Consider the following 20,275-nt stretch of genomic DNA (forward strand, 5'->3'; position numbering starts at 1 on the left):
CCCCATTTGTGGGAGAGATGTAAACTGTGATTGACTTAGTGAGAGGCTCAAGCTTGCTGCTCTCAGGCTCCTTGACAAGTGACCTGATAGCTATATACCAACAGGAGCCACTGATGAATTGTTCTGTGTGTTGAGTCCTTGAGTGGTGAGACTAGTGTTCCAAGTAAATGGCATGCTGCATTCCTTAAAGCACATGGTGGCTATTATAGAAATAGTCTTACGGTTTTAGGAGACAGTTAAAATATTGAACACACTTTGATGAAGGCTTCTCCCCATCCCAGCTTGTCTTTGAACTTGTGTAGATGCTTAGAGTTGGTGGAGATCACTCACTCCCAATTCTTTTATCTTACCTGATACCCAGTCAGTGGTCAGTGGTCAGTGACTTTTGTAAGTCATTTAAATTAGCTAAGTTTTAACATTTTATAATAAAGTCCATGTATAAAGAATTCAAGTTGCAATAAAATTATGTGGCCAGAAATACTGTTTTTAAATTATGTTTATTCACATTAATTCAAATATACTTTCATACCTTGAGCTATTGAATGGTGGCTTGTAGAATGCTTATTTTGTTTTATCTTTAATTTTCAGAAACAAATAGAAAGGCAGATGATCCAGAACAAAAAGAAAAAGGTGAGATTATCAAATCAACAGCCTTTAACGTAGGAGAAAGTTGCCATACCATCCGAGAGTCGCATGGTGGTTTAATTTTATATCACTAGTTAAATTATCAATGGGTTTCTTATTTCACTGATTTTATCAAGGAACATTTACTAATATTCTATCTAATGAACATTAAGAACTAAGTGTCTGGAGAGAAATTGTCTGGATCTCTCATTGGGTGAAGGTTCTGTAAAGACGCATTTTTGTCTGTTTTGCTCATTACATCATCCCTGCCTAGAACCATGCCTGGCACACAGTAGGCACTCAGCAAATATTTGTTGAATGGGCTTTTTTTTTTTTACTTAATGAGAATTAATACAAATAGTCATCAATGGCTCTATTAACCTAAATTATAAGAGTAAGAGCTACAACCCAGGTAGAAATCCTAGGATTGAATTGTGCAAGAAACCCTAAACTTGAGGGGGTGCCACTGGGATAAGGAGACTCTGCTGCTCTCACCCCTAAAGAAACCGAATGATCGCGTGGTATCTGTGACTTAACATATCTAAGCTCAGCATCCATGTGGAGCCATTGTACCCAGGCTATTGGGAGCACAGAACTAACAAGGAAAAGAAAACGTTTATTCAGAAACACTTCAGCCTACAGTTTCTTCATCCAGAAATGAGGATAATCATTCTCAGTGCCTCCTAGGGTGTGCTTCATAGCATGAGGATAAAATGAAAATAATATCTGTAGATAATAAATGCAGCCTGGTACTATTGTCATTCTCCAAACCTCTGGAATTCAGGTTGCTTTACCTAGAGGAAACAATATAATGGGATAAGACATTTGTAGACTTTACGGTGTCTCTTTCTCTTTTGGGGGGTTTCAACACAAGTGTGCCAATTTTTTTATTTTGCTAAAACAGGACTTTTAAAAAAAACCACAGTGACTATTATAATCAGTTTTAAAAGCAAAGCTATTTTTACTGCCAAAGGGAGGAAACACATAATTTAAGAATAAAAGACAGTTTTTTTAATTGATTAATTTTATGGAAAACTCACTAAAATATCTCTGTCACTCACTTGCCTTGGGCCGGTGAACGTTTTGTTATGTGACTTCAAGGCAAAGCCCAGTGGTCTAGCGTATCAGCCTGAGGCAGCCTCAGGGGTCAAGTTCACTCGAGTCTCACTCTTTAGTAGCCTAAACTGCAGAGTGTAGCAGGGAAGGGAGAAAAAAAAACAAATCCTCTTTGTCCTTTAGTCTTGTTTTCCTGTCCTGCATTGGTCAGGAAAATGAACTCTTTTAAGTAAAATCCTCATTCTCTTATCAGCCCCCTGTCTTTATATGTCTGCCAACCACCTCATTTTCTTTACAATTAAATAGGTTACATATTATAGAAAAACTCAAAATTGCAACGCCTTAAAGAAATATTTTAGCGCTGGTGGTGCAGTGGATAAGAGCTCTCAGGCTGCTAACCAAAAGGTCAGCAGTTCAAATCCACCAGCCACTCCTTGGACATCCCATGGGGCAGTAGGGTCGCCATGAGTCACAATCAACTCTTAATTAAGGTAACAGGTTAAACAAATAAGTTGCTTACCTTCTTATAGAAATTCAGAGACAGGCAGCTGAGGGCCATTATTATGGCTCTTAGAGAGGCAACTCCTCTCTTGCCACTTGGCCACCCTCAGTACGTAGCCTCATGTTCCAAAATGGCTGCTTAGGCTCCAGCTATTATCCACATCCAGATAACCGGCAGGAGGGAGAAGGCCTTCTTTAGAAGTACTGTATTTCATTGACAGACAGAATTTTGTTAAATCGAAAATCCAGGATTCTGGTTCTAAGGAAGAAAGAAATATTGGATATTGAGAAGAAGCAATTAGCAGACTTGGGCATTCATTCTTTTACTTCTTTTGTTACTAAAATATATTCTGCCACCTTATTTTAGGAAAACACCCTTTATTTGATGCTAAAAGGATCCTGGGATGGGGAGGAGATCTCATTGGGCTATGTACTGCCTAACCTCAGGTTTTGATCCTAAAGGGAAATTTCCAGGAGGGTGCAGGGGTTAGGGTCTCTTGGCTGTTTTCTTCATCAAACCTGTGGAGAGAATCAGTGCAACAGATTGGCTTATTTGGTTTATCTCTGTTTGATCATTTAAAACTAGCAATTTACATTAGTACCAACCAAAGGATATTTATAACTTAAGCATTTTAGTAATGATTTAACGGAGGAAGAGTCTTAGAATTAAAAGAAATGATGAATCAACACTACCATAAATTACTTGAAATTCAGTCCTCTTACAGCATATTATGTTTTGAGGATTCCTTTTTTTTGGCTCATATAGATTCATGTAATGCTATTAACTGTTAGGAAAGAGGTGATATCCCATTTTTGGAATATGCAGTAAAAGCGTGCATGGTTTAATAGTCAGGCTTTACTTTCATAATAACAAATTGAGATTTTTAGAATCACAGTTATGATTTGTTTAGTTAGGCAAAACTAGGTTGCCTAATTGTCTACATGTATTATCCCCCCTCAAGTACATTGATAAGGAACTACTGGTGAAGAGTAGGAAGACATCGTTTTTATTTAGGATTAGTAATTATATGATCCCTTCTTTTAGAGAATCAGATTTAGTTTATTTCGATAGAGTCATAAGTTTGGAATAGGGCTTATTCCAAAATAAGCCCTCGTTTGGGGATGTCAGATTCTTAAATTGAACCGGATTACTTATGTCTGTTTTAGACAAAATTGCTATATCAGTTTCTCCCCACTGGATGTCATCTTTTCCCACATATTTCATATTCCACAACCACAAAATATGAGTGTGAAATACAAAATAATGCAATGTAAAAATGGCTCATTGTATGTCAAAATCAAATAATTATTTTTTATTCATCTGTTTATCCAACACATATTTACTGAGCACCTACTATGTGTGGGACACTGTTTTATGCATCGGGACCAAAACATCAGGATCAATAAAACAAAGTCCCAGCTCTTGTGACACATTTTAGAGAGTGTGTGTGTGTTGTATGTGTGTGCATACATATGCACACATGGGATCCCACACTGGGGGGTGGTAAATAAGTAATTTTTTAAAATTAGAATACAGTAGGCATTGATAAGTATGAAAAGCAGTACAAAAAAGGGAAAGAGAACAGAGAATGCCAGTGGGCAGGGGGTGTTACTATATGGATAGGTAGTTCAGGGAAGGCCTCTGGACAGTGACTTTGGAGCAGAGGATTTGAAGAGAGAAGGCAGTGAGCCAAACAGCCACGTGGGAGAAGCGTTCCAGGGGTGGGAAAACATATTCTCAGACCTTAAGGTGGAATGGGCTGAGTATGTCTGGGAATTAGCCAGGAGGCCAGTGTGGCTGGTGAGGAAAGTGTGAGGGGAGAGTGGTGGGAGCTGAGTGAGACTGCAGGGCTTTGCAGAACTTAGTAAACGCTTCGTGTATTGTCTTGAGTAAGAAGGGAGGCCACTGGGAGATCTGAGCAGAAGATTGGTATGATCTGCCATATGTTTTAAAAGGCTTGTGCCTATAAGGGCATGAGATTGGAATCAGGGAGACCAATTTAGAGACTACTGCAGTAGTTCAGACTAGAGATGACGACAGCTTGGATTGGGGCAGTGGAAGGAGAAGTGGTGAGTGCTGGTTAGTATGTGTGTATTTGGGTGTCAGGTCGGTAGGATTTGCTAATAGACAGGACATGGGGTGTGGGAGAAGGAGGACTCAAAGATGTGAAGGTTCTAAATGTGTGCTTTGACAAATTCATTGAACACAAAAGTAACCAGTGTGTTACTGATTTAATATATATCAAATGGTAGTTATTAATTGGTACTTTGTGAGTCTTAAAGGAAATTTGAGAAGCAACAGAATGCGATGCCTGCGAAAAGGAAGTGCGTTTTGCTTGTGTGTGTGTGTGTGTTAGATAAAATTGCACTTGGATTGTGAACTTTCTCTGAAATTTCCTTTTGATTTAGACTGATACTTAATATCCCATCATCTCATTCATTGCAATGAAGGATATGCTTTAGCGGTACATATTGTCTTTAAAAATGCATTTAAAGACTTCCTGGTTACTATTTTTATTCTTTTAAAAAGTAATCATCAGTGCTCTCATTAAACACCAGATGGTGCTAGAAAACAAGTCACATTTACACTAACAGGCATCACATTTGTGATGCACCTTAAAAGGCTGACATGTCTATATCATAGCCAGTAAGTCAGTTTGGTTCAACTCATATCTCATGTGGACAATTCTTAGTATTCTGTGGTCAAAAGGAAAATATGGATGAACAAACATAGGTAATAATGAAATCTCATTCAGAAGTTTCCTGTTATTTTTTTAGTACCTCCTGTGAAATTTTTCCTGTGATTCATACAGCTGCATGTAACATATTTTGAGCAAACTTATTTCCTATTGCTCAATTATCCCCACTGTTAGATAAAATCTAAACTTCTAGTACAGCACATAAAACGTCTCAGGTTCTGGCTCCTTCTTATGGCTTTCCTCTGTCCCTCATGCTTTTCCTTGCCTTCCTTTTTACCTGGCAAACTCTTATTCCTTACAACTGAGTTTAACTGTTAACCTTGTCCAGGAAGCTTCCCCTTGACTACACCCCCATTTCCTATCCCAGACTGGAAGAAGTGCGTGTCTGTATTCCCAAGACACCAATGCTTACAGATTCTTAGCATGTATTTTGAATTTGTCCTAGACAAAAAGTTCCTTAAGAGTTGGGATCCTGACTCCCCTCTCCCCAGTGGCACTTGACCATAACAGGTTCCTTAGGTGCTGTCGAGTTGGTTCTGACTCATAGAAACCCTATGTACAGCAGAAAGAAACACTGCCCAGTCCTGTGCCATCCTTATACTCATACTCATTATTATGCTTGAGCCCATTGTTGCAGCCACTGTGTCAATCTGTCTTGTTGAGGATCTTCTTCTTTTTCACTGGCCCTCTACTTTACCAAGCTTGATGTCCTTCTCCAGGGACTAGTCCCTCCTAATAACATGTCCAAAGTTTGTGAGACATAGCCTTGCCATCCTTGCTTCCAAGGAGGATTCTGGTTGAGCATTCTGATCGTGCTTTTTTTCAAGATGGATTTATTTGCTCTTTTGGCAGACCGTGGTATATTCTATATTCTTCGCCAACACCACAATTCAAAGGTGTCAGTTCTTCAGCCTTCCTTTCCTACCGTCCAGCTTTCACATGCATATGAGGCGATTAAAAACACCAAAGCTTCGATCAGGCACACCTTTGTCTTAAAGGTGACATCTTTGCTTTTCAGCACTTTAAAGAAATCTTTTGCGGTAGATTTGCCCAATGCAATGCGTCTTTTGATTTCTTGACTGCTACTTTCATGGGTATTGATTGTGTATTCAAGTAAAATGAAATCCTTGACAACTTCAGTCTTTTCTGCGTTTATCTTGATGTTGCTTAATGGTCCAATTGTGAGATTTTTTTGTTTTCTTTATGTTGAGGTGTAATCCATACTATAGGCTGTAGTCTTTTATCTTCAGCACTAAGTGCTTCAAGTCCTCTTCACCTGCTGTAAGCAAGGTTATGTCATCTGCATAACGCAGGTTGTTAATGAGTCTTCCTCCAATCCTGATGCCCCAGTCTTCTTTATATACTCCAGCTTCTCAGCATACGGATTGAGTAAGTACAGTGAAAGGATACAACCCTGATGCCCACCTTTCCTGACTTTAAACCACACCGTATCCCCTTGTTCTGTTCAAACAACTGCCTCTTAATCCACGTACAGATTCCTCATGAGCACAATTAAGTGTTCCAGAATTTCCATTCTCTGGGATATAATCCATTATTTGTTATGATCCACACAGTCAAATGCCTTAGCATAATCAATAAAACACAGGTAAACATCCTTCTGGTATTCTCTGCTTTCAGCCAGGATCCATCTGACATCAATGATGATATCCCTGGTTCCACATCCTCTTCTGAATCCAGCCTGAATTTCTGGCAGTTCCCTGTTGATATACTGCTGTAGCCGCTTTTGAGTGATCTTCAGCAAAATTATCCTTGTGTGTGATATTGTTTGATGATTTCCACATTCAGTTGGATCACCTTTCTTGCGATTAGTCATAAATATGGATCTCTTCTAGTCAGTTGACCAGGTAGCTGTATTCCAAATTTCTTGGCATAGATGAATGAGCAGTTCCAGCGCTGCACCCTTTTGTTGAAACATCTCAGTTGATATTCCGTCAATTCTTGGAGCCTTGTTTTTCGCCGGTGCCTTCAGTGCATCTTGGACTTCTTCTTTCAGTACCAATGGTTCCTGATCATATGCTACTTCCTGAAATGGTTGCATGTTGATCAATTGTTTTTGGTATAGTGACTCTGTATTCCTTTTATCTTCTTTTGATGCTTCCTAAGTCGTTTAATATTTTCCCCGTAGAATCCTTCGAGGCTTGAATTTTTTCTTCAGTTTTTTAAGCTTGAGAAATGCTGAGCATTTTCTTCCCTTTTGGCTTTCCATCTACAGGTGTTTGCATATATCATTATAATACTTTGTCTTCTTGAGCCACATTTTGAAGTCTTCTTCAAAGTCTTCTTGAAGAAGTCTTCTGTTCAGCTCTTCTTCATTTCTTCCTTTCTCCTTAGCTCCTCGATGTTCAAGAGCAAGTTTCACAGTCTCTTCTGGCATCTCTTTTGGTTTTTTCATTCTTTCCTGTCTTTTTAATGACTTCTTGCTTTCTTCATATATGATGTCCTTGATGTCATTCCACAACTTGTCTGGTCTTCGGTCATTAGTATTCAATGCATCAAATCTATTCTTAAGATAGTGTCTAAATTCAGGTTAGATATACTCAAGGTTATACTTTGGCTCTCATGGACTTATTCTAGTTTTCTTCAGCTTCAACTTGAACTTGCATATGAGCAATTAATGGCCTTGTTCTGACTGATGATATTGAGCTTTTCCATCGTCTCTTTCCACAGGTGTAGTCGATTTGATTCCTGTGTATTCCATTTGGTGAGGTCCATGTGTATAAAAACCGTTTATGTTGATGAAAAACGTATTTGCAATGAAGAAGTTGCTTTGTCTTGCAAAATTCTATCATGCAATCTCTGACATCATTTCTATCACCAAGGCCGTAGTTTCCAACTACCAACCCTTCTTTTTTTCCAACTTTCGCATTCCAATTACCAGTAATCATCAATGCAGACTGCAGAAGTTGATAAAAATCTTCAATTTCTTCATCCTTTGCCTTAGTGGTTGGTGCATAAATTTGAATAATAGCCGTATTAACTGGCTTTCCTTATAGGCGTATGGATATTATACTACCACTGACAGCATTGTACTTCAGGATGGACCTTGAAATGTTCTTTTTGATGATGGACAGAATGCCATTTCTCTTCAAATTGTCATTTCTGGCAGAGTAGACCATATGATTGCCTGATTCAAAATGGCCAATACCAATCCATTTCAGCTCGCTAATACCTAGGATATCGATGTTTCATTTCATTTTTTATGATTTCCAGTTTTCCCAGATTCATGCTTCATACATTCCACGTTCTGATTATTAATGGGTGTTTGCAGCTGTTTCTTCACATTTCGAGTCGTGCCACATCAACAAATGAAGGTCCCAAAAGCTTTACTCCATCCACATCATTAAGGTCAAGTGTACGTTGAGGAGGCAGCTCTTCCCCAGTAGTATTTTGAGTGCCTTCTATACTGAGGGGCTCATCTTCTGGCACTATAACATAAAAAAAAAATATAGTCAGTGCCAAATAAATAGTTGTAGTATGAAAATATGTGGTGAATCCCTTTCCCCTGAAATTGCTTCTTCGTTTGATGGTGATAATATGAGATAAATGAGATGTAAATAGCTTAAATAGTGGGAAGGAAGAGTTCATAAACAGAAAAATCAAGTATGAATGAACTTTAAGTTTCCACAGTGTTCTACATTTCAAATTATTTTCACATGGGCTCTCATTTAATCCTTGCCAAAAGATCTTGTGTGTTAAGCATTTTTCAGCCATTATTTCTTCAATTTTCTTCTCATTCTTCTCTCTCTCTCTACTGTGTCTGGAACTCCAATTACATGTATGTTGGACTGCTAGATAATACGTTAGAGGTCTCTGAAACTTTGTTTCTTTCCCTTCAATTTTCCTTTACTTTGGATTATTTAATCTATATTGCTGTATTTTTAAGTTCAATTATTTCTTCTACCATTTAAAATCTGCCTTTGAACCTATCTAGTAAAATTTTCATTTCATTTACTGTTCTTTTCAGCTCTAGGTTTCCATTTCCTTCTTTTTGATAATTTCCATTTCACTGTTGAGATTCCCTGTCCATTCACGTATTAATTCTATGTTTTTTGTGAATTCTTTTATTTATTATTACCGATTTAAAATATTTTCTAATAAACCTGATATCTGGGCACACTCAAAGGCAGTTTTTTCCCCTGAGTAAGTCTAGTAATTTTTTAATTGAAAGTGGGATTGTGTATATATTGTGTTGCAGCAACTCTGAAACCTGTTTTGTATTTTCTGAGGATTGTTGGCATCTAGTAGATAATTAACTTGCCTGGACTCAAACTACATAGTCTGTCTCCCACCATGGTGTGAAACAGCTAATGTCTTGGCTCAGCTTTTAAAACCCAGCCCTTGGAGTGAGTACCCTGTACTGGTCTACTTCAGTGACTAGCCAAAGATTTAGGTAGAATTCATACTCAGATTTTGAGGTTTGCTTCTGGGATTTCCTCTTGCTTTTGGAATTCACCATCTAAATTCCTAGTTGCTTTGCCAGCCCCAAGTTCTGGCCTCTTACACCTCAAATCAGTAGGGCTTCCACTTTCTGTTGCCTAAAGGGTATGTGTATTGGAGAACGTACTCAGGCAAAACACAGCCAACTCATAAATTTCACCAGGTGCAGCTCTGTCTTTAAAGGGTAGATCCCTGTGGCAACCAGCCTCCAAGATAGCCTACAATAGTTTCTGCACCCTGGTATTCATGCCAGAGCGTAGTCCACTCTCACATTGAATACAGCTGACCTATGTAACCAATAGGATACTGCAAAGGTGACAGAGTGTGACCTCCAAGAGACTGTGTCGTAAAAGACACTGTAGCATCCACCTTGCTCTCCCTTGGATGACTTGCTCCAGGGGTAATCAGCTGCCATGTCACCAGCATATATTCAGCCCTATGTAGCAAGGAGTGTATGTGAGAGAACAAATGTTTATGATGTTTTAAGCCACTGAATTTGGAGTAATTTGTTTTGCAGTATGTATAATCCGTCCCCTCTGCTTTCTGTCAGCTTTTTCCCCAAACTCCCAAGATTTACCCATGTAGTTGGAAAGTTAATCAGTTAGCCAGGGGCTTAGGCAGCATTTATTCTCAGATTTTGGATCTCAGCCCTTCTGTGGCTTCTTGCTTCCAAAATTTCTCCTTTGAATTTCCTGCTGTCATCTGCCCCCTTCAGTGGGAAAGACCATAGTTCTTCACTGCCTAACCTGGGGTGCTTGGGGAACACCCCCAGGCAAGAAAACTACAAACTCGCTGTTCTTACCTAATGTAGAAACAGGCTTTCAAGAATTAACTCTTAAGTTTTGGCCTGCCTTTGATCATTTGCCGGTGCCTTCAAACAGTTGTTTTAATGTTTTTGCCCAGTTTTTGAATTTGAATCACATAGCTTCCTCAATCTAATATTACTAGATGTCCTACCTCTGTGAGCTAAGTATGTTTATCCTTATATTACAAAATGAAGAACCTAAGGCTCAGAGTGGTTACAGGAGAATTGGTCAGTATCACAAAGTTAGTACATAGCTAGAAAAACCCAGTAGTCGTTTCATTGTGTTCAGGCAGATAGATGATTAATTCAGCAAACATTTTGGAGCACTTAGTGTCAGATTACCAGGATATTTGTCCTAGTACTCTCTCTGTCTGTCTCATTAGACTGTCAGCTTTGTCTTAATCAATCCGTCTGTTTATAGTGAGATAGTTCAAACATGCAAAGAATAACAGAGGGTAAAAGCAAGCACCCACGTCCTCACCTGACAAATGCAGCAACTGGTAACATTTTACCATTTTTTTTTCTAAGTTTTTATACTGATACAATTTAAACTTAGAAAATAACTTCAAGAATAGTTCTAAAAACTACGATTTACCCTTTAGAACCTTTGCCCAGGTGCACCAGTTGGTAACATTTTGCCCCATTTGATTTACCATCGTCTCTCTCTCCCTCTATACCTGTATGTAAATGTGTGCGTGTTTAAGAGTAAGTTGGAGATAATACACCCTGTTACCCCATCAATGTGTATTTCCTAAGAACAGGCACATTTTCCACATTTTACATTATCACAGTATAATTACTCAAACTGGAAAAGTTAACATTATTATAATACTATTTACCGTAACTGCAATCCATATTAAATTTTCAACAAACCACTTGGTATCCTCTATCTTTCTTTCTTTTTTATTGTGCTTTAGATGAAGGTTTGGAAATCCTGGTGGCATAATGGTTAAGAGCTTTAGCTGCTAACCAAAAGGTCACCAGTTCGAATCCACCAGGCACCTCTTAGAAACCCTATGGGACAGTTCTACTGTGTCCTGTAGGGTTGCTATGAGTCAGAATCAACTTGATGACAATGGGTTTTTTTGGGTTATATGCAGGTTTGCAGAGCAAATTGGTTTCTCATTAAACAGTTAATACACATATTGTTTTCTGACATTGGTTGCCAACCCCACAACTTGTCAATACTCTCCCTTTCTCAGCCTTGGATTTCCCATTGCCAGCTTTCTTGTCCTCCTACCTTCTCGTCCTTGCCCCTAGGCCGGTGTGCTCATTAAGTCTCATTTTCTTTTATGGGCCTGTCTAATGTTTGGCTGAAGGTTGAACCTCAGGAGCAACTTTAGTATTGAGTTAAAAGGGTGTCTGGGGGCCATACTCTTGAGGTTTCTCCAGTTTCTGCCAGACCAGTAAGTCTGGTCTTTTTTTGTGTGAGTTAGTCATTTTGTTCTACGTTTTTCTCCAGCTTTGTCCGGGACCCTCTATTGTGATCTCTGTCAGAGCAGTCAGTGGTGATAGCTGGGCACCATCTATTTGTGCTGGTGACAGCCTGGCGGAGGCTGTGGTAGTTGTGGTCCATTAGTCTTTTGGACTAATCTTTCCCTTTGTGTCTTTGGTTTTCTTCAATCTCCCTTGCTCCAGACAGGGTGGGACCAGTGGAGTATCTTAGATGGACACTCACAAGCTTTTAATACTCTAGACACTACTCACCAAAGTAGAATGTAAACCATTTTCTTTATGAACTATGTTATGCCAATTGAGCTAGATGTCTCCCAAGACCATGGCCTCCCAGCCCTCAGCCCAGTAATTCGGTCTCTCAGGAAGTTTGGATGTGTCTATGAAGCTTCCATGACCTTGTGTTGGTCAAGTTGTGCTGACTTACCTAATATTGTATACTGTCTTACCCTTTATCTTTCTTATTTTTTCCAATCCAATGAATGTTGAGTGATATTTCATTGATTTAATTGAATACTAATATTAGTGTTCAGCAGTTCAATTTATATTACTGATATTAATTCCTTCTTGTTTTTTTTTTATTAACTTTTATTAAGCTTCAAGTGAACGTTTACAAATCCAATCAGTCTGTCACATATAAGTTTACATACATCTTACTCCGTACTCCCACTTGCTCTCCCCCTAATGAGTCAGCCCTTTCAGTCTCTCCTTTCGTGACAATTTTGCCAGCTTCCCTCTCTCTCTATCCTCCCATCCCCCCTCCAGACAAGAGATGCCAACACAATCTCAAGTGTCCACCTGATATAATTACCTCACTCTTCATCAGCATCTCTCTCCCACCCACTGACCGGTCCCTTTCATGTCTGATGAGTTGTCTTCGGGGATGGTTCCTGTCCTGTGCCAACGGAAGGTCTGGGGACCATGGCTGCCGGGATTCCTCTAGTCTCAGTCAGACCATTAAGTATGGTCTTTTTATGAGAATTTGGGGTGTGCATCCCACTGATCTCCTGCTCCCTCAGGGGTTCTCTGTTGTGCTCCCTGTCAGGGCAGTCGTCGATTGTGGCCGGGCACCAACTAGTTCTTCTGGTCTCAGGATGATGTAGGTCTCTGGTTCATGTGCCCCTTTCTGTCTCTTGGGCTCTTAGTTATCGTGTGACCTTGGTGTTCTTCATTTTCCTTTGCTCCAGGTGGGTTGAGACCAATTGATGCGTCTTAGATGGCCGCTTGTTAGCATTTAAGACCCCAGACGCCACATTTCAAAGTGAGATGCAGAATGTTTTCATAAAAGAATTATTTTGCCAATTGACTTAGAAGTCCCCTCAAACCGTGGTCCCCAGACCCCCGCCCTTGCTCCGCTGACCTTTGAAGCATTCATTTTATCCCGGAAACTTCTTTGCTTTTGGTCCAGTCCAATTGAGCTGACCTTCCAAGTATTAAGTGTTGTCCTTCCCTTCACCTAAAGCAGTTCTTATCTACTAATTAATCAATAAAAAACCCTCTCCCTCCCTCACTCCCTCCCCGCCTCGTAACCACAAAAGTATGTGTTCTTCTCACTTTTTACTATTTCTCAAGATCTTATAATAGTGGTCTTATACAATATTTGTCCTTTTGCCTCTAATTTCGCTCAGCATAATGCCTTCCAGGTTCCTCCATGTTATGAAATGTTTCAGAGATTCGTCACTGTTCTTTATCGATGCGTAGTATTCCATTGTGTGAATATACCACAATTTATTTACCCATTCATCCATTGATGGACACCTTGGTTGCTTCCAACTTTTTGCTATTGTAAACAGAGCTGCAATAAACATGGGTGTGCATATATCTGTTTGTGTGAAGGCTCTTCTTTCTCTAGGGTATATTCCGAGGAGTGGGATTTCTGGGTTGTATGATAGTTCTATTTCTAACTGTTTAAGATGACACCAGATAGATTTCCAAAGTGGTTGTACCATTTGACATTCCCACCAGCAGTGTATAAGAGTTCCAATCTCTCCGCAGCCTCTCCAACATTTATTATTTTGTGTTTTTTGGATTAATGCCAGCCTTGTTGGTGTGAGATGGAATTTCTTCGTAGTTTTAATTTGCATTTCTCTAATGGCTAATGATCGAGAGCATTTTCTCATATATCTGTTGGCTGCCTGAATATCTTCTTTAGTGAAGTGTGTGTTCATATCCTTTGCCCACTTCTTGATTGGGTTGTTTGTCTTTTTGTGGTTGAGTTTTGACAGAATCATGTAGATTTTAGAGATCAGGCGCTGGTCGGAGATGTCATAGCTGAAAATTCTTTCCCAGTCTGTAGGTGGTCTTTTTACTCTTTTGGTGAAGTCTTTAGATGAGCGTAGGTGTTTGATTTTTAGGAGCTCCCAGTTATCTGGTTTCTCTTCATCATTTTTGGTAATGTTTTGTATTCTGTTTATGCCTTGTATTAGGGCTCCTAGGGTTGTCCCTATTTTTTCTTCCATGATCTTTATCGTTTTAGTCTTTATGTTTAGGTCTTTGAACCACTTGGAGTTAGTTTTTGTGCATGGTGTGAGGTATGGGTCCTGTTTCATTTTTTTGCAAATGGATATCCAGTTATGCCAGCACAATTTGTTAAAAAGACTATCTTTTCCCCAATTAACTGACACTGGGCCTTTGTCAAATATCAGCTGCTCATATGTGGATGGATTTATATCTGGGTTCTCAATTCTGTTCCATTGGTCTATGTGCCTGTTGTTGTACCAGTACCAGGCTGTTTTGACTACTATGGCTGTATAATAGGTTCTGAAATCAGGTAGAGTGAGGCCTCCCACTTTCTTCTTCTTTTTCAGTAATGCTTTGCTTATCCAGGGCTTCTTTCCCTTCCATATGAAATTGGTGATTTGTTTCTCTATCCCCTTAAAATATGACATTGGAATTTGGATCAGAAGTGCGTTATATGTATAGATGGCTTTTGGTAGAATAGACATTTTTACTATGTTAACTCTTCCTATCCATGAGCAAGGTATGTTTTTCCACTTAAGTATGCCATTTTGAATTTCTTGTAGTAGAGCTTTGTAGTTTTCTTTGTATAGGTCTTCTACATCCTTGGTAAGATTTATTCCTAAGTATTTTATCTTCTTGGGGGCTACTGTGAATGGTATTGATTTGGTTATTTCCTCTTCGGTGTTCTTTTTGTTGATGTAGAGGAATCCAAGTGATTTTTGTATGTTTATTGTATAACCTGAGACTCTGCCAAACTCTTCTATTAGTTTCAGTAGTTTTCTGGATGATTCCTTAGGGTTTTCTGTGTATAAGATCGTGTCATCTGTAAATAGTGATCACTTTACTTCCTCCTTGCCAATCCGGATACCTTTTATTTCTTTCTCTAGCCTAGTTGCCCTGGCTAGGACTTCAAGCACGATGTTGAATAAGAGCGGTGATAAAGGGCATCCTTGTCTGGTTCCCGTTCTCAAGGGAAATGCTTTCAGGTTCTCTCCATTTAGGGTGATATTGGCTGTTGGCTTTGCATAGATGCCCTTTATTATGCTGAGGAATTTTCCTTCAATTCCTATTTTGGTAAGAGTTTTTATCATAAATGGGTGTTGGACTTTGTCAAATGCCTTTTCTGCATCAATTGATAAGATCATGTGGTTTTTGTCTTTTGTTTTATTTATGTGATGGATTACATTAATGGTTTTTCTAACATTAAACCAGCCTTGCATACCTGGTATAAATCCCACTTGATCATAGTGAATTATTTTTTTGATGTGTTGTTGGATTCTATTGGCTAGAATTTTGTTGAGGATTTTTGCATCTATGTTCATGAGGGATATAGGTCTATAATTTTCTTTTTTTGTAATGTCTTTACCTGGTTTTGGTATCAGGGAGATGGTGGCTTCATAGAATGAGTTGGGTAGTATTCCGTCATTTTCTATGCTTTGGAATACCTTCAGAAGTAGTGGTGTTAACTCTTCTCTGAAAGTTTGGTAGAACTCTGCAGCGAAGCCGTCCGGGCCAGGGCTTTTTTTTGTTGGGAGTTTTTTGATTACCGTTTCAATCTCTTTTTTTGTTATGGGTCTATTTAGTTGTTCTACTTCTGAATGTGTTAGTTTAGGTAGGTAGTGTTTTTCCAGGGAATTCATCCATTTCTTTTAGGTTTTCAAATTTGTTAGAGTACAATTTTTCATAATAATCTGAAATGATTCTTTTAATTTCATTTGGTTCTGTTGTGATGTGGTCCTTCTCGTTTCTTATTCGGGTTATTTGTTTCCTTTCCTGTATTTCTTTAGTCAGTCTAGCCAATGGTTTATCAATTTTGTTAATTTTTTCAAAGAACCAGCTTTTGGCTTTGTTAATTCTTTCAATTGTTTTTCTGTTCTCTAATTCATTTAGTTCAGCTCTAATTTTTATTATTTGTTTTCTTCGGGTGCCTGATGGATTCTTTTGTTGCTCAGTTTCTATTTGTTCAAGTTGTAGGGACAGTTCTCTGATTTTGGCTCTTTCTTCTTTTTGTATGTGTGCATTTATCGATATAAATTGGCCTCTGAGCACTGCTTTTGCTGTGTCCCAGAGGTTTTGATAGGAAGTATTTTCATTCTCGTTGCATTCTATGAATTTCCTTATTCCCTCCTTGATGTCTTCTAATAACCCAGTCTTTTTTCAGAGGGCATTGTTCATTTTCCAAGTATTTGATTTCTTTTCCCTAGTTTTTCTGTTATTGATTTCTAGTTTTATTGCCTTGTGGTCTGAGAAGATGCTTTGCAATATTTCGATGTTTTGGACTCTGCAAAGGTTTGTTTTATGGCCTAATATGTGGTCTATTCTAGAGAATGTTCCATGTGTGCTAGAAAAAAAAGTATACTTTGCAGCAGTTGGGTGGAGAGTTCTGTATAAGTCAATGAGGTCAAGTTGGTTGATTGTTGTAAGTAGGTCTTCCATGTCTCTATTGAGCTTCTTACTGGATGTCCTGTCCTTCTCTGAAAGTGGTGTGTTGAAGTCTCCTACTATAATTGTGGAGGTGTCTATCTCACTTTTCAATTCTGTTAAAATTTGATTTATGTATCTTGCAGCCCTGTCATTGGGTGCGTAAATATTTAATATGGTTATGTCTTCCTGATCAATTGTCCCTTTTATCATTATACAGTGTCCTTCTTTATCCTTTGTGGTGGATTTAAGTCTAAAGTCTATTTTGTCAGAAATTAATATTGCTACTCCTCTTCTTTTTTGCTTATTGTTTGCTTGATATACTTTTTTCCATCCTTTGAGTTTTAGTTTGTTTGTGTCTCTAAGTCTAAGGTGTGTCTCTTGTAGGCAGCATATAGATGGATCGTGTTTCTTTATCCAGTCCGTGACTCTCTGTCTCTTTATGGGTGCATTTAGTCCATTTACATTCAGGGTAATTATAGATAAATAAGTTTTTAGTGCTGTCATTTTGATGCCTTTTTATGTGTGTTGTTGACAATTTCATTTTTCCACATACTTTTTTGTGCTGAGGCGTTTTTCTTAGTAAATTGTGAGATCCTCATTTTCATAGTGCTTGACTTTATGTTAGTTGAGTCGTTATGTTTTTCTTGGTTTTTATCTTGAGTTATAGAGTTGTTATACCTTTTTGTGGTTACCTTATTATTTACCCCTATTTTTCTAAGTAAAAACCTAACTTGTATTGTTCTGTATCGCCCTGTATCACTCTCCATATGGCAGTTCTATGCCTCCTGTATTTAGTCCCTCTTTTTGATTATTGTGATCTTTTACATACTGACTTCAGTGATTCCCTGTTACGAGCATTTTTTTTTTCATTAATCTTAATTTGTTTTTGTGATTTCCCTATTTGAGTTGATATCAGGATGTTCTGTTTTGTGGCCTTGTGTTGTGCTGGTATCTGATGTTATTGGTTTTCTGACCAAACAATATCCTTTAGTATTTCTTGTAGCTTTGGTTTGGTTTTTGCAAATTCTCTAAACTTGTGTTTATCTGTAAATATCTTAATTTCGCCTTCATATTTCAGAGAGAGTTTTGCTGGATATATGATCCTTGGCTGGCAGTTTTTCTCCTTCAGTGCTCTGTATATGTCGTCCTATTCCCTTCTTGCCTGCATGGTTTCTGCTGAGTAGTCTGAACTTATTCTTATTGATTCTCCCTTGAAGGAAACCTTTCTTTTCTTCCTGGTTGCTTTTAAAATTTTCTGTTTATCTTTGGTTTTGGTGAGTTTGATGATAATATGTCTTGGTGTTTTTCTTTTTGGATCAATCTTAAATGGGGTTCGATGAGCATCTTGGATAGATATCCTTTCATCTTTCATGATGTCACGGAAGTTTTGTGTCAGGAGTTCTTCAACTATTTTCTCTGTGTTTTCTGTCCCCCCTCCCTGTTCTGGGACTCCAATCACCCACAAGTTATCCTTCTTGATAGAGTCCCACATGATTCTTAGGGTTTCTTCATTTTTTTTAATTCTTTTATCTGATTTTTTTTCAGCTATGTTGGTGTTGATTCCCTGGTCCTCCAGATGTCCCAGTCTGCATTCTAATTGCTCGAGTCTGCTCCTCTGACTTCCTATTGCATTGTCTAATTCTGTAATTTTATTGTTAATCTTTTGGATTTCTACATGCTGTCTCTCTATGGATTCTTGCAACTTATTAATTTTTCCACTATGTTCTTGAATAATCTTTTTGAGTTCTTCAACAGTTTTATCAGTGTGTTCCTTGGCTTTTTCTGCAGTTTGCCTTATTTCGTTTCCGATGTCTTGAAGCGTTCTGTAAATTAGTTTTTTATATTCTGTATCTGATAATTCCAGGATTGTATCTTCATTTGGGATAGATTTTGATTCTTTTGTTTGGGGGGTTGTAGAAGCTGTCATGGTCTGCTTCTTTATGTGGTTTGATATGGACTGCTGTCTCCGAGCCATCACTGGGAAACTAGTTTTTCCAGAAAATCTGCAAAAAAAAATGCAGTCAGATCCCTGTCAGAATTGCCTTTGGATTATAACTGCCACCTTGTTCCCTGTAAGGATGAAAGTCTGAGGTTTGGATCGTATATGCTTGGCTGTAGCTGGTTCTGTGTTTTTAGTCCAATTAGGGGTGGATTTTTGGTCCCTGGGATTTTTTTTTTTATTATTATTGTTGTTGTTGTTCCTTCTCTCAGGCCGAAAGAGTGGATTAGGAAAAGACCAAAAGAGAAAAAAAGGGGGGGGAGGGAAGCAAAGCTGCCGCAGAGCCAGAGGAGCCATTCTCCCTCTGGCTCAGGCAATTTGGATGTTAATGAAGCCGCCTGGGGAGGGTGGGAGAGGGATCAGAGAGATAGGAGAGTAATAGCACCTCGGAATATAGCCAGAGTTGCTTGTCTTGCTTGGAATGACTATTATATCTGAGATTTCCGCAGGGCGTGTCGCCTATGTGTGCTGGCTGTGTGGAGATTGCCCCCGGGGGGTCTGGCCCGCTGAAGTCACTGTCAGATCCTCCACTGCCAGCCCCACGCCCAACATCAAGGTTCCCCTGCTGGGACGGTGCACTCTCGACTCCAAAATCAGTCACTGCCTCCCGGGGACTTCTCGTCCCGCCAGCCGTGTCGCCGTGCCGCCTCCGAGAACTGGCTGGGCCCCCTCCCGGGGTTAGTTCAGGGGAGTGGAGCAGCTCTCCGTGTTTGTGCTGTGCCTGCGCCCAGTCAAAATCCCGGCGGGACGGTTCCCCGGCTGGGACGCTGCTCTCCCCACTCCAAGACCAGTCACTGCCTCCCGGGGACTTCTCCCACCAGCCGCGTCACCACGCCGCCGCGCGAACCGGCTGGGCCCCCCCCAGGGTGAGTTCGGGGGGTAGGGCTGGGCCCCTTGTTAGGGCTGGGCCCCTTGTTTGCGCCATCTGCTCCCCTGGGCTCTGCCCTAAATCGGGTGCCAAAGGTTACCTGACTGGTACGCTGGCTCCAGGCTCTGAAAACAATTGCTGCTTCCCCGTATTTGTTCGTTCTCCGTCTCTAAATCTGTGTTTGTTGTTCAGGGTTCGTAGATTGTTATGTATGTGATAGATTCATTTGTTTTTCCGAGTCTTTGTTGCAAGAGGGATCCGAGGTAGCGTCTACCTAGTCCGCCATCTTGGCCCCGCCTCCCTTCTTGGTTTTTTATGTTGCAAAATATTTTCCCTATTGGTTCTTTACCTATTAACTTTATTTATTTATTAACTGTATTTCTGAGTAGATACATGAAAGAATGGTGTTCTCTGTTATAGGACTTTGAGCAGGTCCCACAATGTCTATTGCTTTAATATATTTTTCAATTCCAAAATAACAAAATATGTAAGAAAACATTGGACAGCTCTGATTCAGATAGGTCTTTATAGCTTTGTCTGGGAAACTTGGTATTGTGAAATATGCTTCTTCCCTCAAATCATTCATTCATTCATTTTTTTGAAATAAGAACTGTAGTACGTGCATGCAGGGACACTGTCTTCAAGCTGCAGTCGTTCAGTCTCTGGGGGTCCGTTACATTGTCACACATGGGCTCAACCAAGTCATTGCTGCCTTGAACATAATTACTGCATGGTCAATATAGTTAGGTCTTCTGTCTTTCAGCTGTTTTAGTTCATAGTTGTTATTGTTGTCGGCAGCCATCAAATCAGCTTCCAACTCATGGTGACCCCATGCACCATGGAACAAAATGCTGCCCAGTCCTCTGCCTTTCCCATGATTAGTTGCTGGTAAGACTGTTGTGATCCATAGGGTTTTCATTGGCTGATTT

General features: G+C 39.4%; 1 protein-coding gene across 17 annotated transcripts in view; it reads left to right on the top strand.

Moving 5' to 3' along the window:
• ASPH (aspartate beta-hydroxylase) overlaps positions 1–20,275 on the top strand; it is a 236,926-nt gene that overhangs the window by 93,802 nt on the left and 122,849 nt on the right. For 16 of the 17 annotated variants that reach the window (XM_049854244.1, XM_049854240.1, XM_049854242.1 and 13 more), the window contains one exon: positions 589–630. The exons of the other annotated variant lie outside the window; for it this stretch is intronic. In XM_049854244.1, coding sequence (XP_049710201.1) covers positions 589–630 — 42 coding nt within the window. The remainder of the gene's footprint in view (positions 1–588; positions 631–20,275) is intronic. 17 annotated transcript variants of the gene reach the window in all.

The sequence above is a fragment of the Elephas maximus genome, chromosome 15 (genome assembly GCF_024166365.1).
Source record: "Elephas maximus indicus isolate mEleMax1 chromosome 15, mEleMax1 primary haplotype, whole genome shotgun sequence".
NCBI classification, from domain to species: domain Eukaryota; kingdom Metazoa; phylum Chordata; class Mammalia; order Proboscidea; family Elephantidae; genus Elephas; species Elephas maximus.